Source organism: Tenrec ecaudatus, chromosome 5, assembly GCF_050624435.1.
Source record: "Tenrec ecaudatus isolate mTenEca1 chromosome 5, mTenEca1.hap1, whole genome shotgun sequence".
In the NCBI taxonomy this organism is placed as follows: Eukaryota; Metazoa; Chordata; class Mammalia; order Afrosoricida; family Tenrecidae; genus Tenrec; species Tenrec ecaudatus.
The window spans coordinates 166,463,475-166,481,506 of NC_134534.1; the positions used below are offsets into that span (position 1 = coordinate 166,463,475).

Below are 18,032 nucleotides of genomic sequence, written 5' to 3' on the forward strand. Positions count from 1 at the left end.
GTTCATTTAGAGATAGGTTTCCTAAGATGAAGATGCTTACGAAATTGCAGGCTATATATCTTATGGATGACCTTGGTACAGAAGTCTGCTTTTACTGGGCTGTGCACAGGGCTGACATTTCGTTCGATGATTCAGACACACCGGTTCCCAAGAACCACGTTGATCATCAGAAGAGCGGCCGCCGTGAAATGCGAGGGTCGCAACCACCGTGATATTCTCACATGTGCTAAGATGCCGCTGCCAACCGCTCACAAGGCAACCAAATGCCTACAAAGATCCCCTAACTCGAGAATTGTAGAAACAAAAGAAATAAAACAGTTTTATTTACGAAACCCAAGACGTCAAAAGAATCATCTCTGAAATGCCATTAACACAGGAGATCACCATACACGTACTCTATTGCCGCCCCCCAGCAGATATCTTACCTGACTGGTGTAGTGGGTCCCTCGGGTCCCTCCTGCTCATAGGAGAAGACTGTATCCCACTTAAATTGTAGAGACCAGTCAAAGGCTCCTCTCACGACAGGGATGGGGATATACTCCAGGGTTAAATGATCAATATCGTCAACCACAGGGAATACCACTGTTTTAGGGTCTTTGGAGATAGCAAATAGCAAGGGCTCTATCCACCCTCTAGTCACCTCGCAGTGACTATCCAGGAACACCAGCACATCTCCTGCGGAAGCAACAACAGCCGCATGTTAGGTCACATGACTGATGTAAGTGATAACTCAAATTGAAGTTCAATGCAATGAATATTGTTTGAGCATTTACTCTGTGCTTGACTCATGAGGTTCTTTTATTTATTTTTTTTACCTTCCTCGAATTTAGTTTTTCTTTTTTTTAAATCATTTTATTTGGGGCTCATACAACTCTTACCACAATCCATACATACATCAATTGTGTCAAGCACTTTTGCACATTTGTTACACTCATTATTCTCAAAACATTTGCTCTCCACATAAGCTCCTGGCATCATCTCCTCATTTTCCCCCTCCCTCCCCATTCCCCTCACCCTCATGAACCCTTGGTAATCTATAAACTATTATTTTGTCATATCTTATTCTGTCCAACATCTCCCTTCACCCACCCTTCTGTTGTCCGTCCCCCAGGGAGGAGGTTATATATAGATCCTTATAATTGGTTCCCCCTCTCTACTCCACTCTCCTGGTATCGCCATTCTCACCACTGGTCCTGAAGGGATCATATGTCCTGAATTCTCTGTTTCCAGTTCCTATCTCTACCAGTGTACATCCTCCATTCCAGCCAGATTTGTAAGGTAGAATTGGGATTATGATAGTGGGTGGGGAGGAAGCATTTAGAAACTAGAGGAAAGTTGTATGTTTCATGATTGCTACACTGATTCCTGAGTGGCTCCTCTCTTCTGTAAGGGGATGTCCAGTTGCCTACAGATGGGCTTTGGGTCCCCATTCCGCACTCCCCCTCATTCACAATGATATGAATTTTTGTTTTTTGATGCCTGATACCTGATCCCTTCAAAATCTCGTGATCACACAGGCTGATGTACTTCTTCCAAGTTGGCTTTGTTGCTTCTGAGCTAGATGACTGCTTATTTGCCTTTAAGACCGCAGACGCTATATCTTTTGATAGCCGGACACCATCAGCTTTCTTCACCACATTTGCTTATGCACCTGTTTTGTCTTCAGCAATCGTGTCGGGAAGATGAGCATCATGGAATGCCAGTTTAATAGAACAAAGTATTCTTGCATTGAGGGAGTACTTGAGTGGGGGCCCAATGGCCATCTACTCCCTTAATACTAAACCTATAAATATATGCAAATAAATCTATTTCCCATCCTCATATATAAATATATTTACATATATACATGCCTTTATTTAGACCTCTATAAATGCCCTTTGCCTCCTAGCTCTTTCCTCTATTTCCTTTGACTTTCCTCTTGTCCCACTATCATGCTCAGTCTTCATTTGGGTTTCAGTAATTCCTCTTGGTTACATTATCCTTGATCACACCCTACCAGGCCTCCTGCACCCTCCTCACCACCGATTTGGATCATTTGTTGTTCCCTTGTCCCTGGGTTTGTTAACACCACTTCCTTTCTCCCTACATCCCCCTTACCCATGGCCCCTTGGAACTGTCGGCCCCCTTGTTTTCTCCTCCAAAGTGTTCATCAACCTATCTCATTTAGACAGATCAGTGGTGCTTTTAGTTCTATTGGGAGGAAACAGCATCTTACATCACTAGGGAAAGAAAGGCACATAAAAGCCACAGGGAAGAATCACTTCCTGCCAACGAGAATGGCGCTAACAAAAAAGACAACAGCAGGTCAGGCTGCGAATACGTTGGAGCTCTGGCACATTGTAGTGGGAATATAAAATGATGCTGTAACTTAAGAAAACTGGTTGGCAGTTCTTCAAACATAGGGTTAGCACATGTCCCAGCAATTCTATTACTAGGTATAATCCCAAGAGACATGATTGCTTAAATTCACATGAAATCATCTACATAAATCATCACATAAGCTTTATTCTGAATGCCAAAAAGGTGGAAACTGCCCATATGTCCTTCGACTGAAAATGGATAAATAAAATATATAATATACTTACATTCATATAATGATTATCTAGTCGTAAAAAGAAAGAGTACTAACACATGCTATAACATGAATGAAACTTGAAAATGAGCTAAATGAAAGAATCCCGACACAAAAAACTATATATTATGTGATACTATTTAATGAAATGCCAGAATATGTAAAAAGATCTCTAGGTGACTCAAATAGTTTATGTTTGCTTACTAACCTTTAACTTGATGATTCAAACTAGTCAACCGTGCCATGGAAAAAAGGCCTGAAATTTCACTTCTGTAAAGATTACAGGTCAGAAAACCCTATGGGGAAGATATACTCTGTAATACACGGGGTCTCCATGAGTTAGAATTCACCCAATTCACTCAATGGCAATAGCTTTTTGTTTGTTTGTTATTTATTTTCTCATTTAGGGAGACAAAAATTTGATTAGTAGTTGTCTATAATGGACAACTTGGGTGGAAGAATGGAATAAGGTGGAATGGAGAATGATTGTTAATAGTTATCAGATTTGTATGTGTGTCTGTGATTAACTGTTCTAAAGTTAGATTGTAGTAATAATCATACATCCTTGTGGATATATTAAAATCTTTGAGTTATATATATTTAGCAATGGTATGGTGAATTATAGATCAGTAAAACTGCTTAAGTATCATTAAGAAAATAAAAATCACACAGCAAAGAAAGACTATATCCTATATCCCTTGATATGAAATGCAGCAATTTTTACACATATAGTTTACAACATAGTCTTTAGTCATTAAAAATGATATAATCTTACCTCTCAATTAAAATGACTTTTAAAATCTATCCATCTATAATAAGCAAATTTATCCATCTATATTATTATCTATCTATAATAAGCATATTTATTCTACCAATATCTTGAATAAACAGGACTCCTGGTGGGAACACTTTTGTTTTGTTCTTGCACTGTTCCTTCAAGTCTACCAAGAAGGAAAGGCCTTTCCCTACCCTTGGATGCAAACCACAACTGTCCCCAGGATTTTTCTGAATACTCTGAGACAATTAGAAGACTTAGTCATACTAAGTCACAAACATAGCCTCCATTCAGAGGTTAGCATTTCCAACCTTTGTTGTCAATCAATACTCCCTCACTTCATGCAGACCCACTCAATAACACCCCCTCTTTGCTTTAGCATTTCCCGGAGAATTGTACCCCATCCACTTCTCTGCCTGGGCTTTCCTTATCCCTTCAGGGCACCGACCCGCGAGCATGCCCACTCAACAGCCTGCGTACTGCACTCTGTTCCAGACCCTCCCCTGGGGAACCCGCCCTGTGACGGGGGCTAACAGGACGGCCCTTGGAAAATAAGAGTTTCCATTTGAAATAACAAATTGGTTTTTCAAAGTAGAATGGTGGGATTCAAAAGAAGATTCGAGATGTATGTGACTGAAATGCATTTCTGCTTCTCGGTGTAAGCCAGTAGACACACAGAGCGCCTGGCGTGGATTCCCACGTGTGTGGCCAGGAAGGCCTCTGCCCACAGACGCTGGGCCACGTGTGGAGTGAGATGCCCATACCTGAAGCAAGAGTTGCTCCAATCATCTTTGCGCGAATCAGCCCCTCTCTCTTTTTGTTTCGTATAAGCTTAATGTGTCCTCGAAAGACTTCCAGCTGATAGTCCAGTTTTTCTTTCAAATCATCTGGAAAGTATGAAACGCTTGTTAACTTGTAACCGACTACGACAGAAATGAAAAGATCAATCTGTCACAATGTGATTAATGACTGATACGATTCTCTTTCACAGAAGCTCCCATGTTAAAAGAAAGTCTTATCCCATGTAAGGGAGGGAGGGAAAGAAAAGGGATTCATCATCAAAGTTAACATTTCTTCTATGTTCCTAGTCAAAGACGTCTATTTCGATAAATCGGAGTTTAAGGAAAATGTTACCGGGCGAGTCTGAGGTCTGGAGGGAGCTCACAGCAATCTGGCTCCCTTCTAACTGCGTTAGTGGCCCTGTAATTGCAGGGCTCTTCCTTACGTTGTCATGCCATTCTAGGTCTCAGTGTCATCACCTGCAAGGAGGGCTATTCACTCTGTTCCTTGCAGGATTGAGGTGCGTGGGAGAAATACGCTCCCTGGCGCAGAGCCTGGTGCCTGGTAGCTGCTCGGTACTTGAATGTGATAAAGATGACTGCCAGAGCGGTACGAACAGTGCCAACCTCAAAGTTGAAGCTTGGCATTGACCCGGAGGTGCCTCAGAAGAAAGACTAGAAGATGTTTCTTAAAGAAGTCAGTTATTGAGTCAGTTTTATAATGTACACTCGAGGCCACCATGAGTTAGAATGGACCAAATGGCAACCAGTTAGTGGTTTCTGATAATAGAGGAGGCTGGGGTCAGGTGAGCTGGAGACAGATGCCTCTGAGATCTGAAGTCCAAAAATCTGTATCAGACGGTTGGGGGTTGACGGGCTCATAAGTACCGTAGAAGCAAAGAAGTCTCTTTGCTTGTCTGTTAAAAAAAAAGGGGGGAGCTGTGGCTTGCTCAGGGGTCGGACACGCAGGCTGCCCAACACTGCATTTGCAGTGTCCGGGACTCCTGGACACAAGGGCGATCTGTGAGCAGAGACGTTTGAGAGATCAAAGCAGTGCTGGTAGCAGTCACCTTGGACAAAAAGGGGCGGACTGGGCTTTCCGAGTATGGCTATGGGCCTGGCTTGCAGTCAGCAGGGACTACGACCACGGGCATGGTTCCCGGGGTCTGGCTCCCTCCGCTGAGCGAAAGCATCACGGTGCTTACTGGCATCCGTAGGGAGAGACAGACTTCAGTTAAAAACCCTGATGCAGGATTGCCTTTAACTTGTGCTTCGTCAGAAGCCAGAAGACCCCATTTCTAGTGCTTGAGGTTCTGGATGAGCTAAAGGCTCAGTCCCTTGGTGGGTGGCTCCAGGAGGAGAAGGACAGCCCTCTCTTGGTCATCAGCAGTCGTCCCCAGGTCCTTGTGAAGGGCGATGGCAATGCCCAGAGACTGGATGAGCAGGTCACCAAACAAGGCACTCACCTCCAGATGTGATTCTGAAGGGTGGGGGTGGGAAAGGCTGTCACCCTTCCTGAGACTGTCAACCTGGAGAAGCGTCCTACGTTTGTGGATAAGATGCTAGAATTCCACCGTCTCGTCCCACCCCTGTCCCCTCTGCTCCTGGCTGTATTGATGATTTCTTGCTTAACAAATTGCTAAACACATTGCTCAGTGTTCCTGAATAATCTGAGCCACAGCTGCCAGAGGGGAGCTGGGACATCCTCCCCAAACACGCCTGACCCCATGTACAAGCCGAGACAGCAGTACTCTCGCAGCCCCAGAGGAAGAACGCTGTTGGTGTCCGGCCTGCACCTCCGCTTCCAAAGCACCGCATTCATTTCAGTTCCATTCCCCGTCTGGGAGGAGGTGCACAGAGAGGCAGTTCCCCCAGGGTGAACGTCTGAGCCGTCTCCTTTCCTTCTCCCAGTGTTTTTCATCATTCTATTCTTGACAGCTCGTCATGAGTGGGATTCACAGTGGCTTAGGACTTACATTTGAAGCCTCTTCCAATATTTCTATCATTGCTACCATGATAAATGAGGATAATAGACTCCAAAAAAGGCATCATTGATTGGAGCACTAACCAGTGATTCATGGGAGTTCTGGCCCCGGTGAAGGTACTTTAAACTTGTTTTTGTTTTTTTCCTGTAAAGCGCATCGATCACCTCACTGCTCTGCATTAAGTCTTGAACGGTTCCCCCACCCTCTAGATAAATTGCGCACGGTGCCCAGTTACAGCTAGCTCCTTTTCACCTCTGGGGTTTTCCCCGCCCGGCCCTCTCCCCACACCCCAGTTTTACCCCAAATTTGAAACTGATCATATTCCTTCTTGCCCCTGGACGTCATCCGATGATATTTCCTCCACCCTGAATGCTCTTTCCTACTCTCCACCTGGATAACTGCAATCCACCCTCGAGACTACCATTGAGGCGACACTTCTTCCTTCTGGTCCCTTGGACGCCAGAACCAACCACCAGATCAGCCGGAGCCTGACCTAGTCTTCTGAGCATTGACAGCACTCAGCACGCGCCACACGCGCCGGGCTCAGCCATCACTCCCCAGAGTCTTTGAATGAAAAAGCTTAGTAATTGTAAGAGACGAGGCTGCCTTCAGAATAGATTAAATAAATTATTAGGGTCTCATCTTACCAAATTCACTCTTGTCATCTACTAAAATAATTTCTTCGAGGATGTAGTGTGGGGTGAGTTCCATGACACTTGATATTACCCGAAACAGGGCATTAAATTCTTCATTAAAGAAGCAAATAACCACACTGGCAGTAGGCAGATATTTGGGATACTGTTTATTAAGACACCTGTAGGCATAAATAATAGGGGAAATGCTCAGTTAAATGTCTGAGATGTTTTAGAGTTTAATTTAATAACTTTTACTTATTTTCATTTTTATCTATTGCTTCAGTTGATAATCATATCAAGTACTTTTAAACATACAGAATGCCCTTAACCTCTTACAATATTCTAATATTTTCTTTTTTAAACGTTTTATTGGGGCTCATAAAACTCTTATCACAATACAACTCTTATAATACAACTCATATCACAATCCATACATACAATATTCTAATGTTTTCTAATTAATTTCTCCTTTCTTCATAGCAGTCAGAGTTGCTCTCTCCTGAGTCTCTTTTGGTCATCTTAGTTGCATTTTAAACATAATCTAAGCAAAACTTATCTAGTTTGATGTGTTGTTAAAAAATGAATTAATAAACTTATTTACACAGAAAAGTTTTCATCAATTTTGTTCTGTTTCATTTTTAATACTTTTTTGTGTCTGAATTTGCATTTCAATCCATCAACTCTGCATTCAACAATTCAAATCCCCTGTATTCTCTCTTATCCCACCCCTCCTGATTTCTCTTCTCCTCCAGATGGACCTCCATCTTACCTTTCACCCAAATTGCTACCTGCCCGTCTTAATTTCCATTGCTTCACCTTCCCGCTCTTCTCACCCTTCCCTTTAGAACCTCCAGCGTCTGTTCCCTTTGCTGTGCGAGTCTCTGTCTTGGCTTTATCCTTACAGTAGTTCTCACACCCAATCTTTGTGCTTTCGTGGTTGACTAACTTTACTGTTGTGTTCTCCAGTCTGCCCACGTCATGAGGTCTTTTGTGGCTTCATCTTTTTTTTTTTACTTGCACAACACTTTGTTGTATATCCCAAAATTTTTTGTTTTAATTTGTATCAGGGTTTCCAAGATCCTTTCAGATCTGCATTACTCTCCCTTTCTGCATCAACCCATTCCTCTCTCCTCCTTACTCTTCATGCTTCCAAGTTTCCCTGGCTTTTGCAGAGACCCTATCAAAAGCCAAGCTCTTTCCACCTTCAGGATATTTCTCTGTGCTTCTTTACTCATCAGAACCCTCGTGGCACTGTTGGGTAAGTGTTGGATGGACAACCACAAGGTTGGGGGTTCAAGCCCACTAGTGGCTCTGCAGGAGAGAGTTGAGGCTGTCTGCTCTACAGCCTCTGAAACTCATAGGCTCATCCTGAGTCAGGCTCAGCTTGATGGCAGGAGTTCTGGAGGGGTTGGGCAGGGAGATGAAGGGGTTCCTGCTACTTGGAATGTTTTTCTGCTCTTCCAGACTGCCCTTCATCTCTCATACCTCAGCTCAAATATAGCTTTTCATGGAAAAATGGCCCTCATCCTCTGGCAGCCCTTATGCCTCCATTACCATTTCCACCTGGCTTTTAGTTTTCCTGTTATATAACCTCACTGCCCACTTCCTTTTCTCAATAGCACTTTTTACATCTACAATGAACCATTTTTTAAATTTGCGCAATAGCAGTGTGCTTTGCTAAACCACAAGTCACGTATCTGACTTCTTTAACATTTCCCCCAGCATCTAGTGAACGGTCAATAATCAGTAATGTGTTATAAACATTTCTGCTGAATAAGAAGAAAGGTGAAAACACCAACTCACTGTGCCGGGAGTCAGTGCTGATTCATAGCAACCCTATAGCACAGAGTAGAACTCCCCCTGGCGGCGAGGCTGTGAATCTCTCTAGGAGGAGAAAGCCTCCTCTCTTGTGTGTTTTCCGCCAAGTTACCACGGCAACGAACAATAATTCAAAACTTCCAAAGTTTTCTTAACCCATTCTGCTACTGATGAGCATTTGGGATGTTTCCAACTTCTTACCATTGTGAACAGGGCCACAGCGAAGATGCTGTTACGTGCCATTGAGATGGTTTCTACCCATAGCGACCGTAAGTACAACAGAATGAAATACTGCCCAGTACTTCTTCCCAAACATATGTTTGTCTTTTTAGTCCATTATACTTCCAATATTACAATACTTTCTCCAGCACCATAATTCAAACGCTTCGATTTTTCTTCAGTCTCTTCTTTATTCAGTGTCCGACTTTCATATGCATCTGAGGCCATGGAAAATACCATGACGGGTCGGTGGCACCTTAGTGCTCAAAGTAATATGCTTTTCAATACTCTAGAGAGGTCTTGCGCGGAAGATTTACATAATGCAAGGTGTTTTGATTTCTTGACTGCTGTTTCCATGAGCACTGATTGTGGAGCCAAGCAAGACAAAATGCTTGACAACTTCAACCTTTCTCCATTTATCATGATGTCCAATTGTGAAGTTTTTATCTTCTTTACATTGAATTGTGATCCCTGTTGACTTTTGCAATCCTTGATATTCATTAACAAGTGCTTCAAGTCCTCCTCACTTTCAGCAAGCAAGGTGTCTGTCGTCTGCATATCACAGGTTGTTAATAAACTTTCTGCCAATCTTGATGCCACATTCTTCGTCATATAAGACAGCTTCTCTGATGATGTGCCCAGCATCAGATTGAATAAGTATGGTGAGAAGATACAACCCTGACACACACCTTTCTTCATTCTAAACCATACAGTGTTCCCTTGTTCTGTTTCAATGACTGCCTCTTGATCCATATACAAGTTCTATGTGACTTTATTGAAGTGTTCTGGAATTTGCATTCTCCTCAAAGTTATCCACAGTTTATTATGGTTCACACAGTTGAGCGCAGTGGCATAGCCAATAAAACACAAGTAAACATCTTTCTGCTATTCTTGGCTTTGAGCCAAACCCATCTGACATAAAACATGATGGTATTCCGTTGTTGAAAAAAGGTATTTTCATATTGTTGTAAAAAGGCATTTGCTAACAATAAGTCATTGATCCTGAAAAAATCTGTCATGCAATCTCCGGTTTTGTATCTACCACGAAGACTACATTTTCCAACTACTGTTCCTCCTTCCTTGTTTCCAACGTTTGCATTCCAATCACCAACAATGCATTTTGATTGTATATTTGATCAATTTCATTCTGAAGAAGTTGGCTGTGTCCTACAATTTCTTCGTCACTAGCTTTAGTGATTGGTGAATAAATTGGAATAATGGGTGTAGTGATTGGATTTTCTTGTATGGGGATAAAGATTATCCTATCACAGGCAGCATGGTACTTCAAGATCTATCTTGAAATGTCCTTTTTCACAATGAATACAACACCATCCCTCTTGAGTGTCATTCCCAACATAGTAGACCATGTGATTTCCTGGCTCAAAAGGGCCAATGCCAGTCCGTTGAACTCACTAAAACCTAGAACATCTATCTTTGTGCATTCCATTTCATTTTTTCCCATTTCATTTTTTAATGTCTTCCATTTTTCCTAAATTCATATCCCATGTTTTCCAATTCCCAATGATTAGTTGCTGTTTGCAGCTGTTTCTTCTCAGTTTGAATCATACCTCATCAACAATTAGGGTCCCCAGGGTGGTAGCAGCTAATCTCTAATTTCTATGCGGGCTCTGCTTCTTCCCTGTTCCTCCACTACCTTATTTCTGCCACGCCATGACTCGCAACACTGTAGCTGCAGTCCAGAGTTCTGAGCTCTCCATTTGTTCAGTAGGTTTGTTCCCAAGAGATAAGCTGGAGGAACTGCCTACATTATCATCTTGTCCCATCTCCAACATATGTATCTGATGAAAAAAGCTTTCATTATGCTAGGAGTAGAGAGGAACTTTTCAATCTGATAAAGAGCATCTATTAAAAAAAACTTAACCTCATATGTAATGGCAAAAGACTGGGTGTTTTTCCCTAGGAACAAGAATAAGACAAAGATATCCACTCTTACCTCTTTTATTTGGCACTTTATTTGAGGTTTTCGTCAGTGAAATATGTCAGGAGAACGAAAGTGACAAAGCTAAATAGCTTTGTTACACTTGACTGAACAGGGCAGAGGCTAGGCCAAGAGCAAATGCCAATGCTCAAGGGTCTCTAGGAATGGCTAGAAAGAGGTTGTCTTGACTGAAGAACTGTATCCTAATTCATTCCTCTTCCAAGTTGATCCTAATCCTGAACTGTAACTTGTTGCTTCTCCAATAAACTCCATAATCATGACTATGGTCTGAAAGTTCTATGTGGCCACTGCAATGAATTATCAAACACTGTAGAAGCAGAGAGTGCCATAGGAAGGCCGAGAGCAGACGTATGTCTGAACTTCACACCTCATAAAAATAAGCTCTGGTAATGATGACAGTGATTTTCCTATGCTTAAAGTTGGATGAGTATTAATGCCACTTCATTTTTACACTCGTGTAAAGGTTCAATGACTCAGTATCGTTAAGAAGTCAATTTTCCTCACATCAGACTTAATGCATTTCCAAGAAAAATTATAGCAGGCTCTTTTGTAAAAACTGGCCGACAATACTAAAATTTATACAGGAATGCAAAAAACATAAAAACAACAAAAATAAGTTAGAAGACTAACACTATCTGATTTCCAGGCTTATTATAAAACTATAATCATCAAGATAGATTAATATTGGCTTCAAAATACACAAATCAATGAAACAGATTGGAATTCGGAAATCAATTCTACATAGATGGGAAATGGATTTTTTTTATAATCCACTATATAAGAGATAGTCTTTTAAATAAATGGTCCTGAAATAACTGGATATCCACATTAAAAAAGATTAATTTCTAGCTGTACTTCATATCACACAGAAAAATTAACTCAAAATAGACTGTAAATCTAAATTAAAGAGACAGAAGTATAAAATCTCTAGAAGGAAATATAGGAGAAATCATTGTAACTTTAAATTAGGCAGAACAAAGTGGGAAAAAAACCAAAATTTGTTAAAAAAAATAAAAATGGACCTTATCAAATTTAAAACTTCTTTTGGTCAAAAGTTTCTTTGTAAAGAATAAAAACTTAGTCACAGACTGGGGAAAATCTTTAATAATCATTTATCTAGTAAAGGTCTTGCAACCCTGAGTACATTTTAAAACTCTTATAACTCAATAAAATAAGCAGACAATCCAATTAAAATATACACAATATTTGAACATCAGCAAGTAAAATATACAGGTGGTAAGTAGATCTCATGAAAAGATGTTCAATGTCATTAGTTATCGTGACAATACTAATTAGCATATACTTATTACAATCACTGAAAAGGAAAGGGTGATCATACCAACTATTGGAGCTTCTGTGGAGAATGTGAAATGTAAAATAATAACTTAAAATCGACTTGAACTCTAGCTAGTGACTTTTAGCTGTTAAAATGTATTTTGTATGAAACTGCTTTTGCACAAATCAATGATATGTATTATTATATACATTAATGCTTGCTTCACTCTTTAGATGACTATACTTTTTGCTTTAAAAAATCATTTTATTGGGGGCTCATACAACTCTTATCACAATCCATATATCCATCCATTGTGTCAAGCACATTTGCACATTTGTTGCCATCATCATTTTCAAAACATTTTCTTTCTACTTGAGCCCTTGGTACCAGCTCCTCATTTCCCCCCTCCTTCCCTACTCTCCCCTCCCTCATGAACACTTGATAATTTATAAATTATTATTACTTTGTCATATCTTCTTTTTTTAATAACAAATAATAATGTAATGGAGAAGGAAATAAAAGCAGCCTAGCTATTTTAGAAGATGAGATTTAGAGAAGAAAGAAATTATGATATGGGGAGAAAGTCATAACTTATAGGTACTCAAAATGATTGATCTTCCTTTGTGGGAGTTAAATATTAAGTTGAGAAACAAATTCTTCTAATTAACTTTATTATTCTGAGGTTTATATGAATATAAGCTCTTTTTCTTTTAGTACTACCTAGATATATTTTGTCTATTACTGCTCTTTGGTGAGCCATAGGGTAAGTGATATTATCTAGCTAGGAAATTTATTGATTCCAATGTTTGCGTTGCAACTTGTCAATGCACCATGAGCCCTTTTTCTCCTGTTTCCTTGGACCAGGTTTTTGTTTCTAAGCCACTAGAAACTGCCTGTTATCCTGAACTTAAGTATTTCTCCTTTAGTCAAGGAAGGGGATGCATCTCTTTGGCTGAGAATTATCAGAAGATGTTAAAAATTTATTAACATCCACAATTGAAGGAATAATGAAAACAGTAGCCTTAGAAGAACAGAGAGAGTGATGTTTAAAGCATACTCGATATGAAGAACTTATTGGTTATTTTAAAAAGATATCATGGGTTACTTAATTCTTTGAACTTTTGGAGCACAGTCTGTGGCAGCAGGGAGGGTATCCTCTATAATATAAGTTCTAAACTCTTGAAATAAAACCTTGAGATCATCTGATTCCAAATCCTAAAATTTAAAAATCTCTAATAGGGATGCCTAATGTGCTAAAATTAAAATCTGCCAGTAATTGTTTATTTACAAAATTAGTAGGGAGAACATACATCGTATTCCTTGAATCAGGCACATCTCTCCTCTTGCCCAACTTTCTACTCACAACGACATTGAATCCATATCGTGACATTCCATGAAGAAGTTCTGAGTCGGAAAAGTTTATATTCCTAACTGCAAGAAAAGATACTTAGAGTCAGGCCAATAAAGGCTTACCACCAAACAGGGCAGTAGGAACAATTTTCTGAATTCACTTCTTTTTGTTTGTTTTTATATTATTATTTTAATTCACTTCTTTTATAATAAAATCTGAGTCTTTTATCTGAAACCTAAACTACCCATAGATGACAAATTCATGATGAGAGATCAAAGTATTTACACAAATCAAAGCAGATTTCTTAGAAAACAATGAACTAGTTTATTTTTTTGTCATGCATTTTCCAGAGAACCAAGGTGAGAGAATAAGAGCTGAAAATAATTTCCTAAAATTCCACGAGAGAAAAAGACAAAACACTGAAGCAGCCAGCACAGCAGTCACACTAAGAAACGAAGGCAAGGAGAATTCCTCTGAAAACAAGCAAGCAAACAAATTTTTAAAACCCTTGCGTGAAAATAAAAATAAAATATTATTGTAACATATAAGCTGAATTAGAATAGTTAAAAATGACCATGGAATCCAGAAATCATAATATCACATAGAAAGTGTAGAACTCACCGGAAGGACATCGTTGTTGTTGTTGTTGTTGTTGTTGTCAGGTGCCGTGGAGTTGGCTCCGACCCCTAACAGCCTTATGCATATCAGAATGAAACACTGCGCCCTCCTGTTCTGTCCTCATATTTTTTCCCTGTGTCTGAGCCCATCGATGCAGCCACTTTCTCTGCCAACCCATCTTGCCAGGGATATTCCTCTTTCCCTCTGCCCCTCCACTTTACCAAACATGCTGTCCTTCTCCAGGGACGCGTCTCTCCTGACAACAGGCTGAAAGTATGTAAGATGAAATCTCACCATCCCTGCCTCTTAGGAACGCTTGGCCATATCTCTTCAAGACAGACTAGTTTGTCCCTTTAGCAGTCCATAGTACTTTCAATATTCTTCTCCAGCCCCACAATTCAAATGCATCAATTTTTCTTCAGTCGTCTTTATTCAGTGTCCAACTTTCATACATAAAACAGAAGCTATTGAAAATATTGAAAATAACATGGCTTGGGTCAGGTGCCCCTTAGTCCATTAGACAGAATAAGCAAGATTACACTGGAAAGCCCAACTCCTCAATCACAGCAATAAAGTGAAGGGAAATGTCTCTTAAAAATAAAAAATTCTTGAGTGGAAACAAAAATCAAGATGCAATCACAAAGATAAGTTTAACTAAAATAATTAAAGGTGAAATGGCTAAATAATATAGGAATAAAATAACATAGAGAAATTGTAGAATTTGATTGACATATAACACAAACACCCAGGGGGACCGACAACAGAAAAGTGGTTGAAGGGAGACAGTGGTGGGTGTAAGACAGGAAAAAAAAAATTATCAAGGGATCATGGGGGGGTGGTAATGAGCTGATACCAAGGGCTCAAGTGAAAAGAAAATATTTTGAAAATGATGGCAACATATGTACAAATGTGCTTGACATAATGGATGGATGGATGAATAGTGATAAGAGCTGTGAGAACCCTAATAAAATGACTAAAATTAAAAAAATAAATTGTAGAATTCATTGAGAATAGAATTACAGAAAGTCACTTGATAAGAGATACATGTCACAATGACAGCACAGCAACAAACTTGTGTACATTAAATAATCCTGCAACAAAATACTTAAAGAAAAGCTGGTGGGACTTCAAGGAAACAATAACAGAAAAATTTAAAGAATAACTTTTAACAATTTCATAGCCATCCAATGAACAACTGGATGAACCACTGCCAGTAATGTGCTATCTTCACAATTGTTATGTCTGAGCCCATTGGTGAAGTCATGAGATAAAAAGGTCTTCCTTTGTCTCAATTTCCTTCTGCATCAAGTTTCTCTTGGTAGCAGGTCCAAAGTATGTGAGACTAAGTCTCCCCATCTTTACTTCTCAGAAGTACTTTCTCCAAGACAGATTTGCTTGTTCTTCTGACTGTCCACCAAACTTGCAGTATTCTTCACCAACACCATAATTCAATGGGCTGAAAGAGATCCATATCTGTGCCCATTCCAAAGAAAGATGCGCCGACAGGATGCTCAAACGATAGAACGATATCATCGATATCTCACACAAGTGAATTTTTGCTTAAGATCATCTGTCAGCGTTGAAGCAGTACATTGACAGGGAGCAGCCAGAACAGGCTGAAATCGAAGAGGACATGAAGAAACAAGGGATATCGTTGCTGATGTCTGATGGATCTTGGCTCAAAGCGGAGAATACCAGAAAGATGTTTACTTGTGTTTCATTGACTTTGGAGGGACATTTGGCTGTGTGGACCATAGTAACCTGTGGCTAGCCTGGAGAAGACTGGGAGTTCCAGAATACTTCACTGTGGTCATGGGGAATTGTACATGGATTCAGAGGCAGTCATTTAAGTAGAACAAGGAATACTGAGTGGTTTAAAATCAGGGAAGATGTGAGTTGGGATTGTTTCCTCTTCACCATATTTGTTCAATGTATATTGTGAGAAATGTATATTCTTTAGAGAGGCTGGATTATATGAAGAAGAGTGTGACATCAGGATTAGAGGAAGGCTTATTAACAACCTGCAGTATGCAGATGGATGGCACAACTGTGCTTTCGGAAAGTGAGGAAAACTTGAAGCACTTACTGATGATCAAGGACTGCAGCCTTCAGTATGGATTATAACTCAGTATAAAAAGACCCAAATCCTCACACCTGGACCAATAGGTAACATGATAAATGGAGAAAAAGTTGAAGTTGTCGAGGATTTTGTCTTCTTGGATCCACACTCAATGCTATGAAAGCAGCAGTCAAGAGATCAAAAGACAAGTTGCACTAGATAAATCTGCTGCAGAAGATCTCTTTTTAAAAAAATCATTTTATTGGGAGTTCATACAGCTCTTTCACAATCCATACATCCATTGTGTCAAGCATATTTGTACATTTGTTGCCATCATCGTTTTCAAAACAATTTCTTTCTACTTGAGCCTTGGTATCAGATTCTTATCCCCCCCCCTCCACCACCCCTCCCGCATTAACCCTTGATAATTTATAAATTATTAATTTTGTCATGTTTTACACTGACCAATGTCGCCCTTCACCCACTTTTCTGTTGTCCATCCCCCTGGGAGGGTTATAGTAGATCACTGTGATTGGTTCACTCTATCTCCCCTCACCTTCCCCTTCCCCTCTTGGTATGGCTACTCTCAATATTGGTCCTGAGGGGTTTATCTGTCCTGAATTCCCTGTGTTTCCATTTCTTTGTAAAAAGGAAAAATATCAGATGTTAACAGAGCAAACTGGTAAAAATTTTTGGTGAGGACATGAGAGCTTGCTGTTTTACTGTTTGGTGCATGTATATGTATTGTGCATGTTTTAAATATTTCATAATTATTGCTTCAATTACTCTAAAAAGAGTATATTTCACACTTCAAAAGCATAAATTTGTGCTGTTTCCCCTTGCAATGGCTAACAAAGAACACCAAAATACTCACTTAAACGAAAATGTGTGATCTGTTCTTTACTTTCAGCTTCATCAAAGGTTTTTGCTGCTCTTAAGTGTGATTTTAGTATTTTCTCTGAGTCATTGGTATCTTGCTGATGTACAGTTGCTTCAAGGGGCCAAACTGATTCAGGTTTCATGATATTATTTGCCTGGTTGTTTCCATGATTACGGTGATAACTAAATAACAGAATGGCCCAGACCCCAAATATAAAGAATCCATAGAATAAAGATTTAATGATGACATTTCTCATTGTAAACTTGGTCTTTCTGAAGGCTCACATTTCAATTTCCTAAAACAGAAGAATACAGTAGATACTATGTTAGATGTTTCAATGTAGGTCATCTACTTGGATTAAATTCAATCTATAGTGCTTTAAAAATGGAATCATTGTGAAATTGGTCCTCACTCTATGCTTTGATAACAACATATATAATTTCCTTTTCTTGTTTTTAGTTTTTAATAAGTCATGTTATTGGGGGATCTTACAGCTCTTATCGAAATCCATCCATCCATCTATGTGTCAAGTACATTTGTACATATGTTGCCATCATCATTTCAAAACATTTTCTTTCTATTTGAGCCCTTGATATCAGCTCCTCTTTTTTTCTCCCTCCCCCATCCTCCTATCCTCATGAACCCTTGATAATTTATATTATTATTTTCATATCTTATACCATCCACTGTCTCCCTTCACCCACATTTCTGTTTTGTCCCCCTGGGGTTGGGGTGGGGTTATACAAGGATCATTGTAATTGGTTCTCCCCCCACCTTCCCCCTACATTTATGGTATCGCTATTCCCATTATTGTTGCTGAGCGGTTTGTCTGTCTTGGATTCCATGTGTCAAGAGCTCTCATCTGTATCAGTGTGTATGCTCCAGTCTAGCCAGATTTGTAAGGTAGAACTGGGCTTATGATAGTGGGGGGAGGAAGCAGTAAAGCCCTAGCAGCATGTGTTTCCTTGGTGTTATCCTGCACCGTGACTGACTTGTCTCTTCCTAGTGACCCTTCTGTAAGGGGATGTCCAATCATCTACAGATGCGCTTTAGGTCTTCACTCCACACACCCCTACCCTCATTCACATTGGTATGATTTTTGTTC

General features: G+C 39.9%; 1 protein-coding gene across 1 annotated transcript in view; it reads right to left on the reverse strand.

Moving 5' to 3' along the window:
• GALNTL5 (polypeptide N-acetylgalactosaminyltransferase like 5) overlaps positions 1-17,183 on the reverse strand; it is a 40,043-nt gene extending 22,860 nt beyond the window's left edge. Inside the window, exons 1-5 of the mRNA XM_075550905.1 lie at positions 16,922-17,183; positions 13,330-13,450; positions 6,759-6,925; positions 4,112-4,234; positions 426-675 (exon numbers count right to left, since the gene is read on the reverse strand). Coding sequence (XP_075407020.1) covers positions 426-675; positions 4,112-4,234; positions 6,759-6,925; positions 13,330-13,450; positions 16,922-17,183 — 923 coding nt within the window. The remainder of the gene's footprint in view (positions 1-425; positions 676-4,111; positions 4,235-6,758; positions 6,926-13,329; positions 13,451-16,921) is intronic.
• Positions 17,184-18,032: the final 849 nt, after the last annotated feature.